General features: G+C 55.4%; 10 protein-coding genes and 1 non-coding gene across 11 annotated transcripts; 4 read left to right on the top strand and 7 right to left on the bottom strand.

The window, feature by feature from the left end:
• Positions 1-510: 510 nt before the first annotated feature.
• On the top strand, positions 511-1,573 carry B0T26DRAFT_644313 (uncharacterized protein; the record flags this gene model as incomplete). Its single annotated transcript, XM_060437618.1, has 2 exons — positions 511-911; positions 967-1,573. The coding sequence occupies 2 exons, from the start codon at positions 511-513 to the stop codon at positions 1,571-1,573; spliced, it is 1,008 nt and encodes a 335-aa protein (XP_060299315.1).
• A 443-nt stretch (positions 1,574-2,016) lies between these two features.
• On the bottom strand, positions 2,017-3,548 carry B0T26DRAFT_740340 (uncharacterized protein; the record flags this gene model as incomplete). Its single annotated transcript, XM_060443833.1, has 2 exons — positions 2,017-2,562; positions 3,504-3,548. The coding sequence occupies 2 exons, from the start codon at positions 3,546-3,548 to the stop codon at positions 2,017-2,019; spliced, it is 591 nt and encodes a 196-aa protein (XP_060299316.1).
• Positions 3,549-3,965: 417 nt separating this feature from the next.
• B0T26DRAFT_750667 (uncharacterized protein) lies at positions 3,966-5,495 on the top strand (the record flags this gene model as incomplete). The annotated part of the gene is made up of 4 exons (XM_060445257.1): positions 3,966-3,991; positions 4,066-4,247; positions 5,019-5,159; positions 5,242-5,495. 4 exons carry the CDS (start codon positions 3,966-3,968, stop codon positions 5,493-5,495), a joined length of 603 nt encoding a protein of 200 aa, XP_060299317.1.
• An 87-nt stretch (positions 5,496-5,582) lies between these two features.
• On the bottom strand, positions 5,583-6,273 carry B0T26DRAFT_706330 (uncharacterized protein). Its single transcript, XM_060441804.1, has one exon. It carries the CDS (start codon positions 5,848-5,850, stop codon positions 5,614-5,616), a length of 237 nt encoding a protein of 78 aa, XP_060299318.1. The 5' UTR covers positions 5,851-6,273; the 3' UTR covers positions 5,583-5,613.
• On the bottom strand, positions 5,583-6,858 carry B0T26DRAFT_706331 (uncharacterized protein; the record flags this gene model as incomplete). The annotated part of the gene is made up of 4 exons (XM_060441805.1): positions 5,583-6,142; positions 6,443-6,446; positions 6,492-6,587; positions 6,636-6,858. The coding sequence occupies 4 exons, from the start codon at positions 6,856-6,858 to the stop codon at positions 5,950-5,952; spliced, it is 516 nt and encodes a 171-aa protein (XP_060299319.1). The 3' UTR covers positions 5,583-5,949.
• A 484-nt stretch (positions 6,859-7,342) lies between these two features.
• On the bottom strand, positions 7,343-8,436 carry B0T26DRAFT_801940 (uncharacterized protein; the record flags this gene model as incomplete). The annotated part of the gene is made up of 3 exons (XM_060447037.1): positions 7,343-7,862; positions 8,049-8,200; positions 8,425-8,436. 3 exons carry the CDS (start codon positions 8,434-8,436, stop codon positions 7,604-7,606), a joined length of 423 nt encoding a protein of 140 aa, XP_060299320.1. The 3' UTR covers positions 7,343-7,603.
• A 1,549-nt stretch (positions 8,437-9,985) lies between these two features.
• B0T26DRAFT_801941 (uncharacterized protein) lies at positions 9,986-11,575 on the bottom strand (the record flags this gene model as incomplete). Its single annotated transcript, XM_060447038.1, has 5 exons — positions 9,986-10,028; positions 10,298-10,314; positions 10,532-10,849; positions 10,971-11,078; positions 11,480-11,575. 5 exons carry the CDS (start codon positions 11,573-11,575, stop codon positions 9,986-9,988), a joined length of 582 nt encoding a protein of 193 aa, XP_060299321.1.
• Positions 11,576-12,144: 569 nt separating this feature from the next.
• Positions 12,145-12,246, top strand: B0T26DRAFT_t100. The gene has a single exon. It is a non-coding gene; the product is annotated as a tRNA-Ile (tRNA).
• Positions 12,247-12,824: 578 nt separating this feature from the next.
• On the bottom strand, positions 12,825-13,883 carry B0T26DRAFT_642955 (uncharacterized protein; the record flags this gene model as incomplete). Its single annotated transcript, XM_060437492.1, has 2 exons — positions 12,825-13,206; positions 13,261-13,883. The coding sequence occupies 2 exons, from the start codon at positions 13,881-13,883 to the stop codon at positions 12,825-12,827; spliced, it is 1,005 nt and encodes a 334-aa protein (XP_060299322.1).
• A 5,688-nt stretch (positions 13,884-19,571) lies between these two features.
• Positions 19,572-20,789, top strand: B0T26DRAFT_750670 (uncharacterized protein; the record flags this gene model as incomplete). The annotated part of the gene is made up of 2 exons (XM_060445258.1): positions 19,572-20,631; positions 20,701-20,789. 2 exons carry the CDS (start codon positions 19,572-19,574, stop codon positions 20,787-20,789), a joined length of 1,149 nt encoding a protein of 382 aa, XP_060299323.1.
• Positions 20,790-21,335: 546 nt separating this feature from the next.
• B0T26DRAFT_640656 (ASST-domain-containing protein) lies at positions 21,336-23,240 on the bottom strand (the record flags this gene model as incomplete). Its single annotated transcript, XM_060437249.1, has 3 exons — positions 21,336-22,432; positions 22,552-22,617; positions 22,682-23,240. 3 exons carry the CDS (start codon positions 23,238-23,240, stop codon positions 21,336-21,338), a joined length of 1,722 nt encoding a protein of 573 aa, XP_060299324.1.
• Positions 23,241-23,647: the final 407 nt, after the last annotated feature.

A 23,647-nucleotide genomic window follows, 5' to 3' on the forward strand; every position in this document is an offset into this window, starting at 1 on the left:
GTCCAAGGGTAACAAAGGACTTGGCAGCTGAGGCAGGAACGAAAGATGGAGGCTGCACAGACCGACCTTAGGATGACGTATCCGGACAAGGACCAGTTGAGATTGATATTTCCGGGTGGATAAAACGAGGGGGAAATAACATGTATGGGGTACCTACCTGAGTTGGAAAAGCTTAGTCGTGGAGCGAGTTCCGATGTCTGCAAGTTCCGATGTCTGCAAGTTCCGATGTAAGTTCCGATGTCTGCGAGTTCCGATGTCTGCGAGTTCCGATGTCTGCTCTTTACGGCGAGACGGACTGCGAAAGTGTCTTATGGCTGCCTATTTATTCGAGCCGATACGCTGCATATGCACCACTTGAATGCACATTGCAAGGTATCCCGGTACGCCCTAGATACATCTGACCGCATGTACTGTGTGACAGGCCCCAGCCACCCCGCTCACCTTCGAAACTGCGCGTGACTCTTGGCCATCACCTCCTTTTCATCCCGTCCACTTCCAGACCGAGTAACAATGGAGAAAAGCCTGGCCGCCCTCGCAGCGTACCAGATATCCAATTTCTTCCAGGCAAACGGTCCCACCACACAAGCGGAATGCGACGACCGAGCCCAGAGCATGACCGGCCAGCCCGCCACGCCGACACGACTCCAGGGTGGAAGCAGCTACACGGTCCTCGCCGGAAACCAAGTGGTGCAGTTCAGGGCTCCCAGCGCCGCCCTCGACTTGGACTTTCTAGGACACGTCCACACGGCCTATGCCGGGTTCATGCCTTTGCCCAGTGACGAGGGCAGGCTGGGCGAGCTATGCGTCTACTCGATGCAGGATGTCGGAGGCGTCTCCATGTATCTCGCTAGGGACAGTCTCTACGCAGATGGCTGCTCCCTCTTGCGACGAACCCTGGCGGACTTTGCTCGGTATTTTGACCCGCCCCTCCTTCCGAGCTCAATTCCCCAGCTAACCTCGTCGCAGCTTCTTTGCATCAGCATGGCACCAGACACCAGCGGCACTCCCGCAGCCAGACCGCGCAGCGCTGCAATCCACATACCTAGCCCAGCTCCAGCAGCTCAAAGCAGGGCTCCCGCCGCGCTTCGGCAGCGTGCTGCAGCATCTGACCCCACGCGTCAAGGACATCACGGCCAACAACTGGCCGCTCGTGCCCAACCACGGCGACCTGCTCGAGAACAACATCCACGTGGACGCGCGCACGGGCGCGCTGACGGGCGTGTGCGACTGGGCCGACACACAAATCGGCCCGTTCGGCATGTCGGTCGGCGAGATCGAGAACCTGCTCGGGATCCCCAAGGCGGCCAACAAGCAGACGGCGCGCAACGAGCACGCGTACCACGCCAACCACGGCGAGCTGCGCGCGCTGTTCTACGACGAGCTGCACCGCGCCATCGGCGGCGCGTCGCCCCATGACAGAGAGCGTATTGAGGATGCGCGGCTGCTCGGGCTTTTCTTCATGTACGGCTGGCGGTTTGATGGCGATGGGAACCAGCTCCCGGCCAGGGAGGACGACGCGAGCTTGCACCATCTGGACGCGGTGCTGCGAGCCACCTGTGATGGGTTTCACTGAGCGCGGGTGCGACGGACATGGTTATTCATGGAAAAGCGAGAGCCTCAGCAACGTAGTGCCTCAGCAATGTAGTGCCCCAGAAATGTAGAGCCCCAGCAATGTAGAGCCCCAGCAATGTAGAGCCAACAAAGACCGGATTCCACAACGCAGCGGAGAGAATAACTATGTCTCGTGAACATGTATTTCTAATTTATTCTCTCTCTTTCTAATCCCATGATATATGACTGCTTTATCTCTGGATACGAAGCCAAAGTGTCTTGCTCGCATGAGTCACATTGTCTTGCTCGCATGAAGGATCTACCATCTAAGCCGAGGGAACAATATATGGGAAGATGATGGTCCGGTGTTCGGGTACACCAGTCTGCTAAGTGCTCAGGGTCACATGTCAGCCTAATAAAAATGCATGGTATTGCCATCAGCGCACTCACAACTAATGCAACAGCTTACTCCTCCACTGCAGCCGTCTGGCCAGCAGCCGTCTGGCCAGCAACCCGAGCAGCCAGCGCATCGCGCAACAGCGACAGGGCCTGTTTGATCGTCGCCTGGCGAATGGCGTCGCGGTCGCCGGGAAAGAGGAACGGGCCCCAGGAGCGGCTACCACCATGAACTGAGGCGACACCAATGAATACCATGCCGACAGGCTTGCCGTCCTGCTGCGCGGGGCCAGCGACGCCAGTGGTCCCAATGCCCCAAGTGGTGGGCGCCGCGCCGGGGAACGAGGTGATGGCGCGGGCGCCCTCGGCCATCTGCAGCGCGACGTCGCCGTGGATGACGCCCTCGCGCTGGATCAGCGCCTCGTCGACCTTGAGCAGCTTGGCCTTGAGCTCGGTGGCGTACGTGACCACGCCGCCGCGGAACGCCGCGCTCGCGCCCGGAACGTTGGTGATGGCCGCCTGCACGCCGCCCGCCGTCAGCGACTCGCCCACGCCGACCGTCTCGCCGGCCGCCCGCAGCAGCCGGATCGCTTCGCTAGCGACGTCGAACAGCGACTCGCTAGGATCGGTGCTATTGGCGACAAATGTGAAGGGCTGGGCTGGGCTGGGCGCCGGGTCGAACAGCGACCCGGTGCTGGGGGTGACCGATGCGGCGTTTGCTGCCATTGCGGGTATCTGGCAGAGGATGAGGATGGTGCGCTTGATCATTCGCGGTATGGGACGGGTATGCTGGGTGATTGGAGACGCTGGCAGCCTCGCCGGTTCTCCATCTACCTGAATATGGCGATGACTCTTCCCCGCCAGAAAGCCACGCAGCCCAAATTAGGCAAGTGCTTACCTGCATTGTCCATGTGATCTTGCAGCGGAGTTGGGACCGATTGGCTCACCGCTTGCCAAGTTGGGACCGAAAGGCTCACCGCTTGCCAAGTTGGGGCCGATTGGCTCACCGCTTGCCAAGGCAGGCAGCTGCAGGGGCCAGCTCAGCCACACTGGACCAGACAGGAACAGAAGAGAGAAGCATGGGCATACTGGTAAGCCTCATTCTCGAGACGAAAGGCGCTGGACCACGAGCTAGTAGGGGATAGCACCGCCATCACAGACAAAATGTTCGTTCTGTGCCAGATAAGAAGTCAAGCAGGCTTGATTGAGGCGTCCGTTGATCAGGCTTGTTTAGGAATCGCAACTTCGACGTCAAAATCTCGCCCGACATTCCAATCATTTTCGCCCAACTCATCTCCAACGGCGTACAAATCGCGATCGTTTCGCAAAATACCAACAAGGAAATGTCAGTAACACATCACAGGCATTTCAAAAAGATCTTGGCTGGAGCAGAATGAGACACCGCGATATGGTCATGTTTTCTTACCAGCTATCCACAGAATCGGAGCTACCGGAACATCCCAGTTTGCTGATTTCACATAATCCATTCACAGCTTTTCTTTGACGACCAAGCGATCAGTCTAGAGAGAGAACTCTAGCAAGGTAAGATGAATCACAGGGCCATATTGTAAACGATAGCTGTAAGAAGGAACACTCACCATCTAACAAAACTGCCCAACAGGTGTCCCGTTCTAAGAAGTCCCAAACCCCCACAATGGCTTCGACTGGGACGGCTACCAGCGGGGGCTCGAAATCTGGCGCAATCTTCAGGAAATCCACGTTCCTCTACCCAACAACAGCCTGAAACTGACTCCTGGGGGTAATTTCTTACCCCCGTCGGCCCTACAACTACTCCCCAATTGCCAGCCCATTGGGTACTGTTGGAATAACATACTGGAATGACGCGCTGATCCAAGGAATGCGGCTCCGCATTCCTGGCCACAGCAACGTCTGTGGAGGAGCGGGCCTGACAGATGCATATATATTGGCCTACGCCCACCTGTTCAGATAGATAAAAGAGAAGACAGACACAAACGAATCCATCACTTGAACCACCACCTTACGGCGCGCAGCGCGCCATGCTGTTTCCAGTACCGGTACCCTGGTGATTCCTACAGGTACATTGGCACCGATTCGCAACTTTCGTCCGACTTTCGTCCGACGAGACAATGGCTCAAGTCCAATCGAGCGCGATAACAAAATTGCCGAGGTTTACGGTCTTGAGAAGCCCTACATCCTCTTCTCCAGGCACCACTGGATGTCTATGCTTGAGAATATTCCGGGTCTTACTGCGGGCCAGAAGTTCAACGAGATGGTGTATCTGCAGGTTCAGAACGCGCTCTGCTTCGGCGAGCCCTGCTGTCTGCGAATGCGACGTGGGAGAGCTACCCGGCTCTGGACTACCATATTCGCCTTCCGGAGTGGAACATCAGGCCGTTGCGATCACCGACGCGTCCGGCATTGATTTGGCAGTGAATTGAATGGGGAGGGAAGGTAATCGGGGGCGTCGAGGGTCAGCCACGGAAAGGACGGCCTGCACAAAGTCCCTGCATTCGAGCTGGCAGGAGAGCGAGATTAGAAAGAGAGAGATCAAACCCCGAGCTTTGTTATTGCTTTTGCGCCTCTTAGCTGGTCATCATGCCATCGAAGTGATTGGCTGGCCTGCCTACCGGCCATGCGAATTTCGGATTACCTCCATCACAGTCCGGACCCTATGACGCCCCTCACGCGGCCCCTGAAATGTTCGGTAAAACAGAAATGAGCTGTGTTCACCAAGTGCGAGGATGCAGACTTCGTTAAGATGCTCATCTGCGCCATTCATTTGAGTCCTTCTCCTATCTCTTCTTTCTCTTTGAGGCCTCTTTCCTTCCAAGAGCCTAGCTCCTTCCACCCCTTTGAGGCCTTTCGGGAAAGGCTTCTGTCTACTCCTTTACGGCTCTGAATCTGCAGCTATGCACCTCTTAGCTTGGCAGTGTGCGCTCGCACTCGCCTTCTTCACGCACGGCGTGGCCTCGGGCGACCCGTACCCGACTAGCGCTATCCTCTGGACGCGCATCGCCTTGTAGGCTGCCTCGGACTAGGGCAACGTCACCGTCACTGGCAACGTGCCGCTCTTCAACCACGACACGCAGACATCAACGCTGACGCTTACACCGTGTGCGTCGACTGGAAAGTCTGGGAGCCCGTCTTGGGTAACAAGCCGACATCGGCCCGGATCGTGTCGCAGGGCTCGGCGTACACGACGAGCGACATTGACTTTACTGTCAAAGTGGGTGCCAACGGCCTGAGCTAATCCCTGATTTTGACTCTTGTCCCTGATTTTGACTCTTGTCAGAGCTGACGCGTGAAACACAGGTCGAGCCGGCGGCCGCAAGGCATTCACCCTCTACAACTTCCAGTTCACCATCTGCGGCTCCGACAAGGCCAGCGCCCTGGGCCGCACCAGTACGTCTCCCGCGACCAACGACGATGTGAGCCTGATGAACCTGGCCGTGTTCTCGGGCAGCAACTACCGTGGCAGCCCCCGTCCCATTAACAAGGTCAAGACCATTGCTGACGATGCATCTCAAGCTCATCTCAAGCTCGGGGCTATCTCAGCGCGTACGTAACGCCGCTCGTAAGGACAGGCAGGACTACGTTGTAAGACCCCACAGCATGCACGGTTGCAGGAATGGCTGACGGTTGTTAGAAATCACATCAAACGTTCTTTAGCATTGTCACCACTCCTCAGCCGCTGACATAACCGTACTTGCCGATCGTCTGCTGTACAACGGCTGTGAGGCGCTGCGACAGTGTTTCATATGGTTCAAATGCGAGCCGCCGGTGAGAGATGACCATTTCGAGCCGAAATTGGGCGGGCAGACGGCGGGAGGTGTGGTCAAACTTGTCGAGAAATTCGGCCGAGATGTTGCTAGTATAGATGTGTAACCATGTAGTATCGTCTAGACTAGTAACTAGGAGCATTTGCGAGGGAACATTGGTCGAGCCGTCGAACAACTTATGCCTAGCATTCTCGTCGTTGATGCTGCATCTGTCCGGATTGCTGAGTCGCTGCCTACGCACTTACTCCTGCGCAAGCGCGATGAGGAGCGCGATAAGGTATGGATCCTCGTAGGGGTTGGGGTTGTTGGTGAGATGTCGACGGCGGCTTCTCCGCTCTCTCGCGAGCTCGTCCAAGTGGAGGTAGCCGAGCTGAGTGAGCGGGGGCGGAGATTGTGAGGACGAGGCGAAGTACTTGCACGGCAGATCGGCGACCCTGATGTAGTTATATCGAAAGCAAACTTCGTTTCTAGAATGACGGGCGATCGGGATGGTTAGCGAAGTTCGTTGTGGGAAAAGCCGAGATTGTTTTAGCGATAAAAAAAGTGGACAAACTTACCTATGGTACTTGGACTCTTTGTCACAATATTGGGATTAGTGAGCAAGAAAGATCTAGAAGCTGCTATGTGATTCTTCGCCACCAGCTTTTGCCACTATTCATAACTATAAAAGAGAGACTTTTGGCCCTGCCAAAGGAGACAAGAGATTAGACCTTTTCAGACAATTCAAGCCTTACCTCCCTGCATCAAATGCTTCATTTCCGTTGCCCTGTGAATGCGCGTGACACTCTTCTTTCAAGAGTCGGGTAAGACCCCACCACCTGCTGTGAGAGCGTTTGGATGTCGCAAGGGCGCATGCTAAGTTGGTATCGCTATACTGCTCTGCAATTAAGCGCTCTGCCTAAGTTGCCTCGTTGTCGTTGCCGATACCTGGTTGGTTACGGGTTGGGGAGGGAAGAATAGTCGTAGGTGGAGGCGGGGAGAGAATACCGTTATCCGAGAACTTGCAACCCAAGAGGCTGAGGTGTTGCCATGTCCAGAGTAGCGGATGAACAAACAGCCGTACGCGGGGATGTGCGGAAATCAATTCAGAGATTGAAAGACCGTTGGGATATGCCGTTTCTTCTACCTTTGTCGCGGTCGTGGGCTCCATGTTTGCGATGTGACATTGAGCTGTCGTTGGTTGGGGTTGGCCAACATTTTTTCACGCACTCGCGCATGAGTTGCCAAGTCCTAGTCACATGATAGCGCGAGCCTGGGCCAGGAACCGAACCCCACTGAAGCCTAACCCCACCAGAGCTTACATGTGACGGCCCGCCTTACGTAGTAGAGATGTCAATGGTTGAAGGCAGTAACGAATGTGGATTTAAAGCTAAGGAAGAGAAAGGAATCTATCGCGGGGTCCGCGCAGGGCGCGGGGAAATAGGTGGTGGTGCTAAGCACGTGGGAGGCAGTGCGCATAGGCCATACTCTTAACACAATGCAGCCAATAGAATCAATCCTGTCACATGAGCCCTGTGGCGACCGTGACTCTACATAACCCCTCTATAATAAATTACATCCTAGACTTTAGCATCCTAAAAAGCGTTAATTTGAGGGCTTTTATAATGGCGTACTTGACCTATTTCGAAAGTATAATTATTACAAACCACTCGACTGTTAGGGTCGTCTGTCTGTAAGGGAGCACGGGCTCCACAGAATGCTGGGGTTGGCAATTATGAAGATAGAATAGCTTATTCTAAAACGATTCGCTGGAGATCGAATAGGTCGCTAGTCTTGTCTTGGACGTCCTGTTCTAAGGTCGTAACGCGGGCGTTAGCGTCGACCAAGCTCTTCGTATACTCTTTCTCCTAGTCTTCGATAGTCTGGCGAAACGCTTCGGACCACTCAAATATTATCTATTGGTTGGCGTTCAGTCGGCTAGCGACGATCAATAGATCAGAGCTCGGGACTCTCAAGGCCGCCATCAGGATAGCCCGGAACTTGAACTCGTGGTAGACAGCTTCCTCGTTAGCCTTCACCAGTCGAGCGAAGTCGTCTCGTAAGCAGGGTCCGTCATAATCTAAGAAGGCGTTAATACCCTTATCGGCCATAGGTCGGAATTGGAAGGCCGGGCCCGTGGTACGACGTCCGTAGAACTCTGCGATCTTTCTAGCTCTGAGGGTAGCGTCGGTACGCCATTAGTCTATGGTCATGTCAAATCTTTCTTTGGTCATCTTGATTCGCTTGTAGAACTCAATCTGAGTCTCTTCAGGGTCAGTCGTTACGAGACTGGTTGTAGCTTCTATGGATAGTCGAGATGAGCTGTGCAGGGCAGTCATCTGCGCCAGGTCGGGGTGTTACGACGAGGCTTTCTCGCGCGGCGGCACCAGGGCCTCCAGAGCGGGTTGGTCGTAATCAATTTCTGAACGGGCCAGCTGCGCGGCGATAGCGGCTTCTTCGGGGGTTCGGGGTATCGTGGTCGCGATGTGCTCGTCGGTCAATTCGGGTCTTTTCTTTTTCGGGTATGATATTAAAACCTTCCCAGGTGGAAAATAGTGATCTTAGAATAATATGACGGCGGTCAATAACCAGAAGGAAAAGGATCGCTAATATAGCTATACCATTGTCTAAAGGATTCTAAGATAAAGAAAGGAAAAATCTACAAAGGAATTATTGTCAGATGGAACATGCTGGAATGTGGGCTGTGAAGGAGCTAGGCAAAGGATTCGCGGCCTACTTCGCCACTCATTTTGCCACCTATTTTGCCGCCACAATAGTAGTATAAGAAGGAGGCTTTCTGGCACTGCCAGAAAGCCAGGAAGATAGAGAAGACAATCAATTGAAGCCAGTAAAAAATCCTGAAGTGCAGTAATCCAACAATTATTGTGTGCAGGCTTCTTGTGGGAGCGGGGCAGCGCACGGGCCCACACCACTTTTTGGGTGCCAAGACCTGCATTCCAGATTGGGGCTAGTGCGGGGTCAGCTGCATGGAGGGGTCTACGGTGGTGGCCGTGACAAGTTGAAGTAAGGAGAGTCTATACAACGGCAACAGTCACGAAGAAGCCCGAAGAAAATGTAAGAGAAGGCGGGAGGGTAAGCAATGACTGGTATTGGCGTAAGACTTCAATCTAGGGCCGCACTTATACACATGGTTGGGAGACCAAGTCCCGTGTGTGCTGTGGAAGCGTGGTGCCACAGTGTGGTTCTGGTGGCGCTGCCAGTTGGTGGCAGGTGGTGGGCGCACACAGGTGTGCGCGCGAGACAAGAAGTTGGGGTGCTCTTCCTTACAGAAAACAACAAGTCCAGCAACAAGAAGAAGGGAAAGGACTAAAAGGGGCGTCAAGGCGAGACAGAGACATGTATAGCATACAGCAAAGAGATTTGGAAAAGGTATAAACATCACCAATGCGGAAAATACGTTTTACAAAATCTGTGTGCTACTGGTGTAAGCCAGAGAAAGCCCCTACCAACTAGCGATTTCGGCTATGAAGCAGAAGACGGCAACCCCTACTACCTTTCGTCATAGAGGAAATGATATTTCGCAACCAGTTGCAGAGACTACGCCTTCGAACCTGTTGTTCGAGTGGGATGGTCTCAACTACATGAACACCATAGACTCTGTTGTTGGGGAGAATTTTCCCTAGAGCCCCCGTTGATGCACAGCGGGCCAAGTCCAATAAGCTTTCAAGGTAGGAAGTATAATATAGGACTCAGTCCTCTTCGATATAGCGGCCGAACGCACTTCTTTCAACAACGTCAAGTGGTTTACGGAGCTTCATCCGTTGACCTAGCCCTAGCATTATGGTGATGTAACTGGGCATTCAAGTTCTTCATACTACACCGGAAAAGTACAGATCGCGGTAAAACAACAAGACGGCACAATAAAATACCTTCACCTTTGGCCAGGCATACCTTACGCCCGGCGCGCCTTGCAACCTAGTAAATATTGAAGGAGGCAGACATTACCTAGGATATGGATTATGGCGCCTTTGTGAAAACGAGGAGCAGGAAACTAGTCACAAAGCTGATTTTTATGCCTTGCAAAGTCATCCCCGACTACCTTCTTCGATCACACCGGTATATGCAATGCTCACTTCTATCAACTACTTAACAATGCACCGTCGTCTTCTACATGCACATCACGATGTTGTTACCCGCGTTTACAGCTAGGCATACAACTCAAAGGGCCAAAGAGAGATCGCTTCTATGAACCATATATACTCGGAAAGGCAACCGATACTATTTCCAAAGTCACATCAATTGTCTTCTAAGCCCCGCTTGACTATGTAGGACTCGACCTAATTATTCACGAGGACCAGGCATTTGGGCGAGAAATATACCCTATATGTGGTAGGTATTTACTCTAGCTACCACTGGATTCGTTTTCTACGGCAAATCCCAGGGGTGTGATGTACTCAAGAAGAATCAATATGCTAAAAAGCATATGGAAACCCGATCCCTGGCCTTGGTGATATGGTGGAACTATATCTGTTTTTGCTGCGATTATTCCGGTCCAAGGTTCCAAGAAAATGCTCTACACGATTCACAGAGAGGTATAGAGAATAAAGAGAAGGTCAGGAACAAAAAAGTCTATATTCTTATTAACTTACCGACCGACGCCCGATATCTACGTACGCCGGGAAACTCGAAGATACTATGGCCAGGCCAAGCTCCTGGTGCGCATAATCCAGATAGGCCCGCAACAGAAGGCCCGTATATGTGGCCATCCCCTAGGCCTTGGCCTCGGCACTGGTCGAACTTTTTTTCCATTCCAAGCAATTTTCGCTAAATGATGGCTCAGGAAGAAGCGGGGTTATACAGGCACAAGTAAAAGTCTCTTCTACACCAAAGCCAGAAGCCGTTGCCGAGATGCTGTGCTGGGTTTCAACATCGGTTGTCTCGTTCAAAGAGTCGAAGCCGGCGTCGTGGGAATCTTCGGTCGGGAAAATCCCTACGCTATCCGTAGCAGGCTTTGGCACGAAGTCGACCTCGTGGCTGTCGTCGTTCTCACGAGCCTCGACACTCGAGTTACTTGCTGGTTCTTCTGCGACTTTGACAAGCTCCGGTGGCTTACTTTCTGCGGCGATAACCAGTGGCATTCTGGCGGTCCGCATGCCTCCCCTTCTCGCCCTCGTGGGAGGGGCGGGCATCGACGCCTGAAGCTACTCGTCGATAAGGCGATTGAGTTCCTAGGAGTTTGCCATTGTCAGCGGGATATCCCAAAACATGAAGCAGCACATCGCGTTGTGATCAGTAGATTGCAGGCCTGAAGGGAGACCTTACTCGTCTCTTTTCCTCCAGCGCAGCTAGCGTCTTCCTTCCTTCCTCGACCATGCGTTGCGCCTCTACTTCCACCTGGCCGATCAACTCGTCTACCTCATCTTCGACGTCCTTTGTCTCGTCTTTTGAGCTTCAACTCGCGCTCTGCATCTTCGTTTTGGTCTCTGTAGAAACTCAATTGTAGGGGAAAGTTGTTCAGGCTAGCGTGCGCTGCAATCAATAGGAAGCGTTGTTAAACTCGAGGCTCGGGGCTTTAGCGGCGGCTCGAATGGTGGCTGCGAGAAGCGAAGAAAGGCAGAGAGCGGCGCGGAAGGTGCGGGCGAGAAGGAACCTGAGCAGGAAAGCAGGCGGGTAATAGCAGCCCATGGGCGTAAGACAAAATACGACTAAACGAAACAGACGCCCAATTGACAGTTCAGGTTGCCGTCCGGTTAGAGTTCGTCGTAAAAGTCTGGCGCGGCTGCATCTCCGGTTCATGCACTCTAGGGTGCCAGACAATAATGTGCGCTTACATCCGGCGCCGGCTTTGATGCGAGATGGTACTTGCAGCCGGCTGCCAGATCTCGCATAAAGCAGGGCGCCAGGCTGCCAGCCAGTCGTCCCATCATTCTAAGCCCAAAAAGCCAAGATTAAAAGGGCATCATTCATCTAAAATCCCTCCAAACGCGCATCCTATCTAAATTTCATCCATCCACAACATATATCGCTGTTGCGCTGAAATCCTCAACGTCAACATCAGCCACAATCTGGAAGCGGGGTGCGCTAACTTCGTAGGCAGAAAACGCACTGGAAAACCCCGCCAACCAATTCTGTCCCAATAACAGTGACCAAGCGCAAAAGAAGCAAAAAGAAATTGATAAAGGCATTGCTCTACCAGAAGCAGAGATATCCGGAAATCGCGGCATAGGATCCGCAAGAGCGCGCGAGTGGTGGGCGCGCGCTGGGGGGTTTCAGGCAAGGCGGCGCTCAAACACATCCATTTAGGGCGAGCGAGAGAGCGCTGTCCACAGGTGTAAAAACCGTAGGTCCCTGCAGCGCAGCAATTGTCAGTAGTAGTGGGGGCGGGGCTGAGGTCACTAACTACACCGCAGCTTCGGTAGGTAAGCCGACGCTTCCCGCGGGTATCCGCGCGTGCGCCTTATAGGGCAGCGGTCCAGAATCCAATTTGCAACCAAATATCCGCGTGACGCAGCGGTTTAGCGTGTTGCTCTTATACATGTAAACCTATTTTGGGCTACTAGATATGCAAAAGTCGTGAGTTCGATCCTCACCGCGGATAACTTTTTTTCCATCTTTTGCCGGCTTCGTGCTGTCTGTGTGGCTGCGATTGTCACTAGTGTTTCTTTTTGCATGTCTTGTTTCTTTTTCTTAGCGTCAGTGTCTGTGTTCGTTTCCCGGCCGGGAAAACAGAGGGGGGAAGTCACTCGTGGAGGTGCAGCACCACGACCCGCCGGGTGTTTACCCTGCAACCCCTGAACGCAATCACGTGGCACTTGTCACAGAAAAACGGCGCATCAAGACATTTTACTAACTTGCACGCGAATGGACACTAGTGATCTTTTACTTCTTTGTTTTGACGGACGTCTATGTCTAGCCGCCGGCAGAGCCGCGTCGGCAATGCCATGGAGATATGTACAGACAGTATTGGCTATGTGACAAGGTTATACGGGCGCGGCTGCTGCTATGTAATGGGAATAAAGCAGCCGGGAGTGCCGAAATGTTTGTAAAATAAATACTGCGCAGTGCAGACTAAAAGAAAAAAAAATGGCAGAAAGTATTGCTTTGCTCCAGGAGGGAGCGTCGTTGATGGTATATCCCAACAAAAGATGTGACAGAAGAAGTGCGTCAAGTGTCGTGTCATATCCTTGGTGTGTTCGACTTCTCGAGCGTTTGCATGCGCTTCAGGAACTGGTCCCTGAACTGGTATCGGGAGTAGGTGCCGTATGCGTAGGCGGCAACCCCTAGAAGCGTCCACGCGCCCGTGATGATGAGGCCAACGGGGAAGATTAGGATCTGCATGCCGGGAACCACGAAGGCACTTGTGCCGTTCTGCATGTTGGAGACCTCTTGCTGAACTGCGAGTTCGGCCATGCGAAAGGTGCTCATGAACACCACGCCCGAGAAGATTCCCGTGACGAAGACGGCCTCGTTCGACGACACATTCGTGCTCACGAGCTGGCCCTGGGTGTTGTTGGCCTTGAGCGTCACGACGGGCATGACAAGTGCTTGCAGGCGAGCGCTAAAACCTCGAGTTAGTGAACAGCATACCAGTAGGTCAAGGAAATGAACTTACGTGTCCACTGGATTGCTCAGTTGAGTCTTGTCAATTTGGCCAACAAACAGGTACGTTTGAAGGAGTTTGAGTGGTCCGTTTCCCGTAGCCTCCACCGCAGTGCCCGCCGCAGCTTGTCTTGCCGCCACCACTTTCGTCGATGCTGTCTGTGAAGTCACTGGTGATACCGACGCTCCCTTGTAGGTGAGCCCGACCTGGATCTTCTCGGGCGGTATCCCCGCAAAGTCTCCAGTCGGTTCGTTAAGTTGATAGAGCCTCAAGTCTGCCTCGAAAGTCCCCGTGACGTTGTTGAGGGCCGGCAGGTTGTAGCAAATGACTGCCCCCGACGGGTTCGAGGCCAGCTTGAGGTCCTTGAGTGCGGCATTGCATGCCTTGTTCGCTTGGTCGTCCCAAGCCGTCATGTTGATGGTCCCATCCGGCGAGAAGACCGTGTTGCTGTCCACCGTTGGTGTTTGCCTCTCGTCCAAGAACCCGCGCGACACGAGAGTCAGTTTGGCGATTTCCTGTAACCTCCGCACCACCGACGGGTTGCCGCGCGTCATTCCCTCTGCGACGAGAGATCCTATCCCTGCTTGGGCCCCCGACGCCAGGAGCGAGGCCACAAGCGCTGTTTGCCAGATCATCGTGTTGGTTGTGGTGTCCCTCCTCTTGCCCCAACGTATTATACACAGTCTAGTTGTCCCCAGCCGACCAAGTCATCCAGTCCAAAGGTGCCAAATCCGTCCGGCGGCGAGAAGATAAAATCGAGGACACGTAGAGCGGACGGCCGGCCGCGTAGTTGCGTGTGAACCTGCTCCCCTGCCGCTTATGGAAGCAGGTCTGTTGATCGATGATCGAAAAAGGCGAGGTCGAAGAGAAGCGGGACCCGCCCGGAGAAGGGAAGGAGAAGTGTGAAGTATCCTCCTGCCAGTCAGTGAAGACGTGACTGTGGAAGTAAGCTGAAGTGAGGAGGAAAGAGGGAGGGCAGAGGGCCGCGGGGAGGGGTAGTAAGAATAGAACAAAAGAGATTAAGCACTGCCCAACGAAACGGCCATTACGCGGAAGGAGACTGGGCAGGAACTATGCGAGGGAGATCAAGATCCCCCGGGCGGAAGTATATGGTCTCACGGGTGGGCCTCTGAACAAGCCAAAGGGGCGAATGGGAGATGTGGATTCGGGGAAAGACTGGGGAAGTGGTACGATGTAGAGACAGATTGAGTACAGAAGAAGAGGGACGGTCTGGGCCTGCGTAGATCTATGGCGTGAGTTCTCAGAAAATCGAATGTCGAAAGGTGGCAGAAGGAACAGACGAGACCATGTTCAGGGGAGACAGGTCGAGGCCAGTCGCGACAACGAGAGCAGCCGGCCAATGGCATGGAAGAACCGGACGAAGCTGGGCGGAGATCACGAGAGGCCATCGAGGTCCATCGAGGTCGGACAACAAGGGCGCCATGGGAGGGCAGCGGAGCCCAACCCCAAACTCGGGATGGCAAGGGGCACCACGGGGGGTGGGGAGTGCAGCATGTTGGACTCGCAATTGGCAGGTGTCCCATATTGACTGCTCGAAAGATTACGGCGCAAAAAACATCGAATCGCGCAAGGGCGAGGTTGAGACTAGCAGGGCCGATGGCTAGTCAGGCGCGCGCACGACGGTGTGTCGTAGGGGGGTGCAGGGTGGAGGCCGAGGGTCGATTGAGACCTGACAAGGCGACGATGCCGCAACGGGCAGGGCAATCGAGGCCCTGTAGCGACTGCTGGACTCGGCGACAGGCGCTGTAGCAGCAAAAAGGGTGACAAGAAAGCGCATGGCGTGTTGGACAATTTCCGCCTGCTGGGGGCGTGTGTGAGTTGTTGTATGATCGCCCAGCGACAATGCGCCGCCAGCGGTGCAAAGCGCCATGGCATTGTCGGATCGACGGGTTGATGTAACATGCAGAGTCGGAGGAGGTCGCCAAACTCGAGACGCGTCCAGGACTTGAGGCGCACGCTGTTCCACCGTGCCCACAATTGGACGCACAGGCCAGGGCGCTGGCCCGGGGGGCCAATGGACCCCTCGATTGGCGAGCGAGTCTCTGCGCCGCATCTGTTGTGCAGCCTCCCGCTCCGAAACGCCGTCATTTGTCGCCTCTCATTTTGTTCCGGCGGCAATTGTAGACGGCACAGCAGGCCCAACATGGACACAATGGACTCGTTGCGACACATTTGGCATTTGATTGCTTTGTTGAGCGGGACTACACTGCTGTGCTGCCCTAAGGAACTCTCGTGTTCACTGCTGCTTTTCGGCCTGCGCTAACAGGCCCGCGAGCCGGCGTTTGGGCGTTTGGGTAACATTTTCTGCGACGCTGGTGTGTGTCGGCCCTGGTTCAGACGAGGCATCGAACCGAGCCACCAGCCACGGCAGCCACTGGCCAAGACCTCAGAGGCCCCAGTTTTGGCCTTATCAAGATCAGCCTTTTCCGTATCGGGACAGGCAAGCCACAATCTGCCCCACAGCCGTCGAGACATCGAGACAGGGGCTGCACCTCCTGTGCCCCACCACGAGGCAGGGAGAGCTGGGGTGGGGTATGTATTTTTCCCTAGTGCCCCAGACTCCAAACGACTTTGGAACACACGAGTCGGGCATTTCTAGCCAATGGTTTCGACACGACAAGTCGTGCGATCTTGATGCAACGTTTTTGCGAGGTCCATTGCAGCCCGCAAGTCGAACCGCAACTTTAAGCGTGCAGGCGCTTATTGGCAGCACATGTGCTCGTGTCGTGCAGGCGTTCCTGCGGGTTCGTCGACGGTCGTTGAGACGCCACGACCCAGCGGTGAGAGTGCGGCGGCCGACGTTTGGCTGTGGCGCGACGCGCTACGGGAAGTGCGGCGCAGCGCTCTTCCCGTCGGGCGCCGGCTGAGGTCGGGGCCCCCAACCTGAGCCTCAAATCCCTGGCCCAAAGCTCGTTCTCGGGACTGAGGCTCCCACTCCCCTGCGGCCTAAGCCGGTTACAGCCCCGTTCACGCTGACGCAACGTCCGAACTTTGGAAAACCGTAATCAAGGTCACGACTTCCTGGCCAGGCCTCGGCCAGACTTCAAAATGCCGAGTTCCCGCTCATTCTTTCTCCCTGACCAACGCGCGACCGTAGCCCAAAAGTCCAATAAAGCTGTGGGGATCCGCGGGGGGGCACGGGCGAGAAGCGCCAGCCACGTCGGTGCGTCTGCACCGAACTGTTATCCCTCGGTTCATGCTTGTTTCGATCGACGTGTGCATGAAAATCTCACTCCTCTTCATTTCCACCCCCCATCTCCTTGGCCAAGCACGATATGGTACGATTGTGGTTGTTGGGGGTGTTTCGAAGCGGTTCAGGCCCGCGTCATAAACATTCTCGCCCAATCGCCCCTACCTTCTGTAACGACCAACAGCAATGCATCCCCAACGTTCAACGCTGACGACGCACACCCCTTTTCATCGTCGCCGCATACTACTGTTGTCCAGCTCCAGCTTCCCCCCACACACCCGCAACGTTTCAATGGATCCTCTGCACCTGCAGCGACAAGTCCCACGGATCGCTAGGCTAAATATAGGATCATCACCAAAAGGGTTGTCGTTCGGGGCTTCTAGCGGCAGCAACCCACCGCACAGACTCCCGGAGCGTTTCGATGGTGAACTGATCTCAACAACTTGCATCATTGGACGTAGGCCTTCAAGGGGCCTACTTTTTGATGCACACAGCCAGCTCGCCAACGGGCCCGTGATCGTACGCGCGCTGCCGGCATCACGAGTCAATTCCGTGCAGATACAGGCGGTGCTGGCTGCTTGTGATGGCCTCGATGTGCTCTCCCAGCAGTCGCAGGTCTGGAAGCCAACCCTGGGCTGATCCTGGTCTGATCTCGGGGCGCGCGGTCTGCTGTCTGTCTGTCTGCTGTCTGTCTGTCTGTCTGTCTGTCTGTCTGTCTGTCTGTCCTGCCCAGTCTTGCTCATTGCGGGTCGAAAATAATCTCGACAGTGTCACAGTGTCCCCGCCTCGTTCCCGAAGGCGTACTCAGAAGAGTTGCGGACAGAGATCGCTGCGGCCGAGTGAGCTGCCAGCCTGGCTGACGGCCGACTGATGAGGTGGCAATCAGTGAGTTTTGAAGTGGCAGCATTGAGGATACCTGTCCAAAGGTGAGCGGGTAGATTCTGCTCTGCCTGGTGTTCTGATCACTGTCGCAATCTGACGAGCAGCCACAAGGTTGCAGTGTCGACTTGTTCAGATATGTTTGGATTTCTCTGATGTTTGTGATCTAATCCAAGGAAACATGGGTTTACTGCGATGAAACGTGTCACGATCAACTCGAGACGGAGTAAAGGTATCATCCGACAACCCCGACTGGATGTGTGTCTGCTAGGTTTCGAATACTGATCACCCGATGTTAAACCTCCGAGTAATAGAGAAAGAAGAAAGCGGATTGCTTTGGATTTCAGACCCTGCTTCAAATTATTTAGAGCGAAGCTGTCAACAGAACCTACACGGGATAAATACTTACATAACTAGGCTAAGGCGCAAAGCTCTTCATGTACGGGCTGAAATAGGATCAGAGTAGAGAGACCTGAACGGTGTTCATGTAGACTTTCCCCATTTCATACCGACGTAAACTGTGAAGATGGCGAGCCCCAAGACTGGGAGTTCAACTTAATTATTCCACATATGTAGTCGTGGCCTGCTCATAAGCCGTTCACTCTTTTGATGGACCTAACTGTCGCAAGTCCCTCCTTGAGCAGGCGACATAAAATGCCGTCGTAAGATATTTAGAACTAATGAACTTTGCCACGTTGGTTTCCGCGAAAAAGAATCTGCCTTTCTTTCGACAGCCTAACGATGGTAATCGGTCACGAATGGTCCTGAGAGCCAAGGCAGCCATATCCGGAGATAGCAATAACCCACGCTCGTGAACTGGGTCCAGTGCTGTTCACAGTGGGCTGCTCGTCCATAATTATTCCCGGTATTCTCGTTGGGTGGTTTCGTCAGTGCTTGCGTGGCAACGTCTGTAACCAGAGATCAGACCCCATCTTCGATACAAACGTCTATTAAGATATATGATTATATTCTAGATACTACGTAGTGCCCACAATATAGAAAGGTAGCGGAGGCTCTCATTCACTTGAAGTGGGGGTACAGTGCTTGTTGACGTGCACCGGTAAAACTCGACATGTTTTTTTATGGCAGAGCAGGTGGACAACCCCCCCACCCCCCCTAGTCCCTAGCGCCGCCTATCCCGAGCTCAGGGAGTTGTCCCTCCCTTATTACCTCCTCGTAGTTTAGACACGGCAAAATGATCGTGACCCCTTTAAGGGGAATTTGCCCAGGTTGGATTTGTCTGAAAGTATTAAATAGAGCAAGTAACTCCTACTCGTCTAGTTTAAATATTTATAAATAATTACAGCTGGTGACCAAATAGCAATGGGGAAGCCCGGTTGTTCAGGCACACAACTCGGGCCAAGACTTGGGGAAACACAGTGGCAACCGTCTCGGACGGGAAGGAGACCAGCACCCACCCACTAACCTGGTTGTATTAGGCTGAAGGCAGCCCCAACGTTGACTGGCGACCTGCCAGAAACCGACCGCCATCACCGTGCCATCCGAATTACCGACACGGGAACCGGAGATTTTCTGCCATGCAGATTGGGCAGTAGTCAATATCCCGGCCCGTCACTCAAGCAGCGAGCCCGCTGATTGGCAGGCTAAAACCACCACGAGCAACACTCATCGGCCTGGTGGTCACCATCTCAGGAATCCGCGGCCTGTCCGCACAGAGCTAGTCTACCGTATCGCATCGCAAATTCTTTTGCGTTGTACGGCATCCGAGTCCCACTTCATCCCACCTGGAGATAGCAGCGAGTGCCGTCATTGCTGCTCTAGAGTCTCGATGACGTCTCTCTCTGCAGTCGGCATCCGCGGGGGCGATCACAGCACGAATACCCATGTGGCATGTCGAGTGGGAATCACACCTCCCTGGCACGTTGCCGTCGCGGCACACCACTGGACGTGCACCAATCCTTCTAGGCTGACATATTACCTTCCGAATAGGTAGCGTCTCGGTATATCTCGTGTTCCCATTATAGCCCTGGATGGCGTGGTGGCGTTCTCCCACCCGCGGGTCGGGCATATTGTTATTATCGGTGCTCATATTGACCTGGTAGTTTATAGCAGCCCCCCCTGAAAAGATCTTTGGTCTGGAAATTCTTTCCCGTCTTGTTTCGTTTCGCATCTTCGCCTTGCACACACACGCCTCCAACGAGCGGAGGAACAGGAATGGTCTCCTGAGCGGCACACCGAGCGCCCTCGCCGCCCGACAGATCAACAAATAACAATGAAACTCTTTCTCCTGCCAAGGGCGTTGGTCGTCGCGATACTCGGCGCGCATCATTATGGGGGGTTTTCTCTGGCGGCCGCGGCTGGGACGTGCTCGCGGACCGTGACGGCGCAGGCCGGCGACACGTGCGCGTCCATCGCCGCGGCGTCGGGCATCACGGTGACGCAGTTCCTGCGCGGCAACCCGACCATCACCAAGTGCGAGAGCCTGGCCGTCGGCACCCAGTACTGCGTCGACCCGGCCTTCGTCGCCTCGACCCCCGGCAAGTCGGTCGCCACGGCCACGACCGGGGCCGGCGCCGCCGTGCCCACGTTGCAGGTAACCCAGGACGGGCAGTGCGGAGGCAGCCTCACCTGCCTGGGGTCGTCGTACGGGCAGTGCTGCTCGCCCCACGGCTGGTGCGGCAAGACCACCGACCACTGCGGCGCCGGCTGCCTGGCCGATTTTGGGCTGTGCGGCGAGGCCGGCGTGGTGCCGTCGTCGTCGGTTGTGGCGACGACGCCGGGGAACCCGACGTCGGTCGGCGTCAGCACCGGAGTCACCAGCGGTGTTGGCGGCGGCGGAGCGTCAGTCACGCAGACCGTGTTCGTAACGCAGACGGTGCAGACCACCGCGACCGTCAAGCAGACCAACACCCAGGTCGTCGTCGTCACCACAACAACCGCAGCCGCCGTAGCCACGCAGACGCGCACCGTCCAGACAACACAGACGGTGCAGACGACCCAGGTCGTCCAGCTAACGCAGACGATCCAAAAGACGCAGACGATCATGGTCACGGTGCCGCTGGGCACCAACTACGTGCTCGTGACGTCGACGAGCGTCGAGACCAGCACGCAGGTAGTCCCCGTGACCAGCAAAGTGGTCGTGACGCAGAGCAGCATCATCTTCACCAGCTCGACCGTCACCACCATCCGCACCATCACCATCACCGACGCCGGGCGCTGCGCCTCGTCGGCCAGGACCCTGCACGTGCCGCGCGCGACAGGTCTGCCGATGATGGCGGGCGGCGTCATGCTGGCCCAGCCCTCGCCGATCCAGGCCGGCGTCTCGCCGGGATGTGAGTTTTGCCATTCTGTGCGGGAAACGTGTGGTCGCAACGAGCTAATGTTCTGTTTTTCGATTCTAGGCCAGACGTTTTACCAGGTCAGGAATGAGGATAGCTGCGAGGGGATTGTGGACAAGCATAAGGGGTCTCTGCGTCTGGAAGACTTGTGAGTTTTTCCTACACGTTGTCTCGACGACAATGACTACCAGACACCGAAGCATGGCTGACATTCGTTCCGTGTAGTTACCACTGGAATACCCAGATAACCGTAAGTTATTCGTGACTCAACTCATGGGCACTCACTAATCAGCAATCTTAGGACGACTGCCAAGGGCTCTGGTTGGGGCACTGGGTTTGTGTTGGAGTGTGATTCTCGCCGGTGTGAAGAGCTGTTTACATGACGGGAGGCAGAAAATGAGACAACATCCATGTGGTAGGTTAGCACTGGATGTAGCAAGGCATGGCGCCTTGATAAAGCTCAACTGCTTGCTAGGGACAGAATGGGAGACAAATGTACCCCGGAATGGACTCGGAGTAGACTTCCCAAGTGCCTGCTCTAAACAAGCCATCCAAGCAGCTACAGTAGCATGTCTTACGTAAATGGTTAAAATAAATAAGTCGTCAAGCGCCGGGTAACTTCTAGGCCGATCTCATGCTTGGCTAAGCCACCAAGAACAGAGTACTCAGTTCTCACAAACTTTGGTAACTTGAACATCTTAAAGGTCGCCGTCGCCAGCCACAGAGTCCCCGAAAACCGACTGCTCAACCGCCCCTTGAATTACCGCATCAAACCCATTCTCCTGTCCAGCTCCTCCGTGGACATCATCCCTGACAGGCACCTTTCCCGACCGCCCAACGACCTCGCCGGCAGCGTCCAGCGCGACCGCAAAAACCACAAACCGCGACCCCAACACCTTCACGGCCTCCTCCGAAACCTCAAACGTAGTCTCAAACGACAGCTTCGGCTTAGCCCCTAGCCTACGCGCTACGGCTCCCTCCTCTCCCACCGCCTCGGCATAAAACACCCACTCGCGGGCTACCGTATCGCCGTTCCACGAGACATGCGCCACAGCCTTGCCCGCTTCCCGGCCCCAGAGCGCCACCAGCGCCGGCGCCTCGCGCGAGCGGCCCGCCCACGCGAAGCGGAAGCCGCGGTAGCTCTGCACGGCGCCCGCGGCGTCTAGGAACGCGTGGAACACGGGCGCTACATCATTGCCACCATCGGCACCGGCTCGAAACTCGGACACCGCGCCGCAGCTGCCCCAGTTGACGAACACGCCGCCCGCGTCCCCGTTTTCTGCTAGCAGCACCTGCGCGTTGCCCTGCGAGGCAGCGGCCAGGCCGCCGGGCGCGCGGAAGCGGTGCAGCTCGCGCGCCGTGCGGGGCACAGCCGTGTGGTTCAGCTGCACGATGCGCGCGCTCGACGATGACGCCGACGGCGACGAAGAGCTAGCAGCGCTGTTATCGAAGAAGGAAATGGTTTCTAGCGCGCCGGCGGCCGAGCGCCCCAGGAAGCGCGCGTCGTGCTGGAAGGCGAACGCGGTGCTGCTTTCTTCTGGGTTGTCGTTGTTGTTGTTGTTGTTGTTGTTGTTGTTGTTGTTGGTTCGGGGAAGCAGGGTAAAGGACGAGTTGCGTCCGCCCAGCTGCCAGATCAGTGTGCCGTCGCGCCCGGATACCTTGTAGATGGTGCTCGTGTGCCGGCCTGACAACAGGTAGTTGCCTTCGTCGTCCTTGTCGATGCTGTTGAGGTGGAAGTAGTCCCACGCCTCGCCGCTCGTGGTGCCCGTGCTGCCGCGGAGGGGGGTGGCGCTGTCTGGGAGTGCGTTAGCCAGGGACTAGGGAAGTCATCTAGCTGCCGTTTGCTGGGTTGTAGGTTGTGGGAGAGGGCGGAAGAGGGAAGAGGGAGAGGAGGAGTTAGAGACGTGCGCATACCGGCGGGATCGGCAAAATCAAGCGAGTGCCCTTCGAACAGCAGCTCGCCGGTCTCAATATCGAGTTCTGCAGGGGATTATTCATTGTCAACCACGGACTAGAAAAACGGATACGGACAGGAAGCACGCACCCTGCCACACGCCGTCGACAATCCACTGCTGGTCCTCGGCGCCGCCGTACGGCCCGAGATTGTACGGCGTGGGCTGGTAGATCTCGACCAGCGCCGTCTTCTCGTTGACAATCCGAAACTCGTGGATCGACACCAACTTGTGCAGGCTCTGCAGGCTGGCAACGGGGCGGTACGTCTCGTCGAGCAGTGCTACCGTGCCGTAGCCGTGGCCGTGGAGCGGGTCGAGCGTGCCCTGGAACGCCTGCAGCACCGCCTGCCCCCTGTACTTTGTCACCTGGAAGTTGCCCACCCAGCCGGCAAAGTAGCCGAGGCTGCTCCAGACCAGGTCCCCGTCGTTGCGGAAGATGTACGCGGCGGGCTGTTCGGGGGCGGCGTGCGGGCCGTTGGATGCCGGGTACGGCGTCACGAAGATGTAGCCGGGCGCGACGTCGTCGGTGGCGGGGATGGTGATGTTGAGGCGCGGCGGCGAGAGGTCCGGCCGTGAGCGGTACTGCCAGTCGGCGAGTGCGTGATGTGCGGTCAGCGCAAGCAGTCCAAACAGGGTGGCAAACCGACTCATCGTGAGTTTAGGCCTTGACGAGGCAACATATAAATCGCAGGTTCAGAAACTAGAATTAGCACTCTGAATTTTTCAAAGCACTTCGTCTTGTGTGTATATAGTTAGTACAAAGTTATCGGTTTTGGATTTTTTTTTTGATGGATGTTTTTTGATGGACGGTGCAGTAGTTCCATGATGGTGTGCTGGCGCAGTGGCATCATCAGATCGCTTTGAGTTGACGGGATTTGGTGCATCAGGCCTTTAGGGCTAGGTTGGGGAAGCGCTGGGCTGACGCCATCAGTCCCAGCGATTGCTCATTCCAGGCGCTGAACGCCCCCAACAGCCCTCATATTCTTCCGAGCAATAATGTGATTTGCAGGCCGCCGGGCTAATGAAAGTTTGACAGGGGTATTAGGCCAGGAAGGGAA

This window comes from Lasiosphaeria miniovina, assembly GCF_030549165.1.
Source record: "Lasiosphaeria miniovina strain SMH2392-1A chromosome Unknown B0T26scaffold_3, whole genome shotgun sequence".
Taxonomy (NCBI): Eukaryota; Fungi; Ascomycota; class Sordariomycetes; order Sordariales; family Lasiosphaeriaceae; genus Lasiosphaeria; species Lasiosphaeria miniovina.

Coding starts and splice junctions, on each gene's coding strand:
- B0T26DRAFT_706330 (XM_060441804.1), bottom strand. CDS start 5,850: ATGCTCCTAGTTACTAGTCTAGACGATACTACATGGTTACACATCTAT.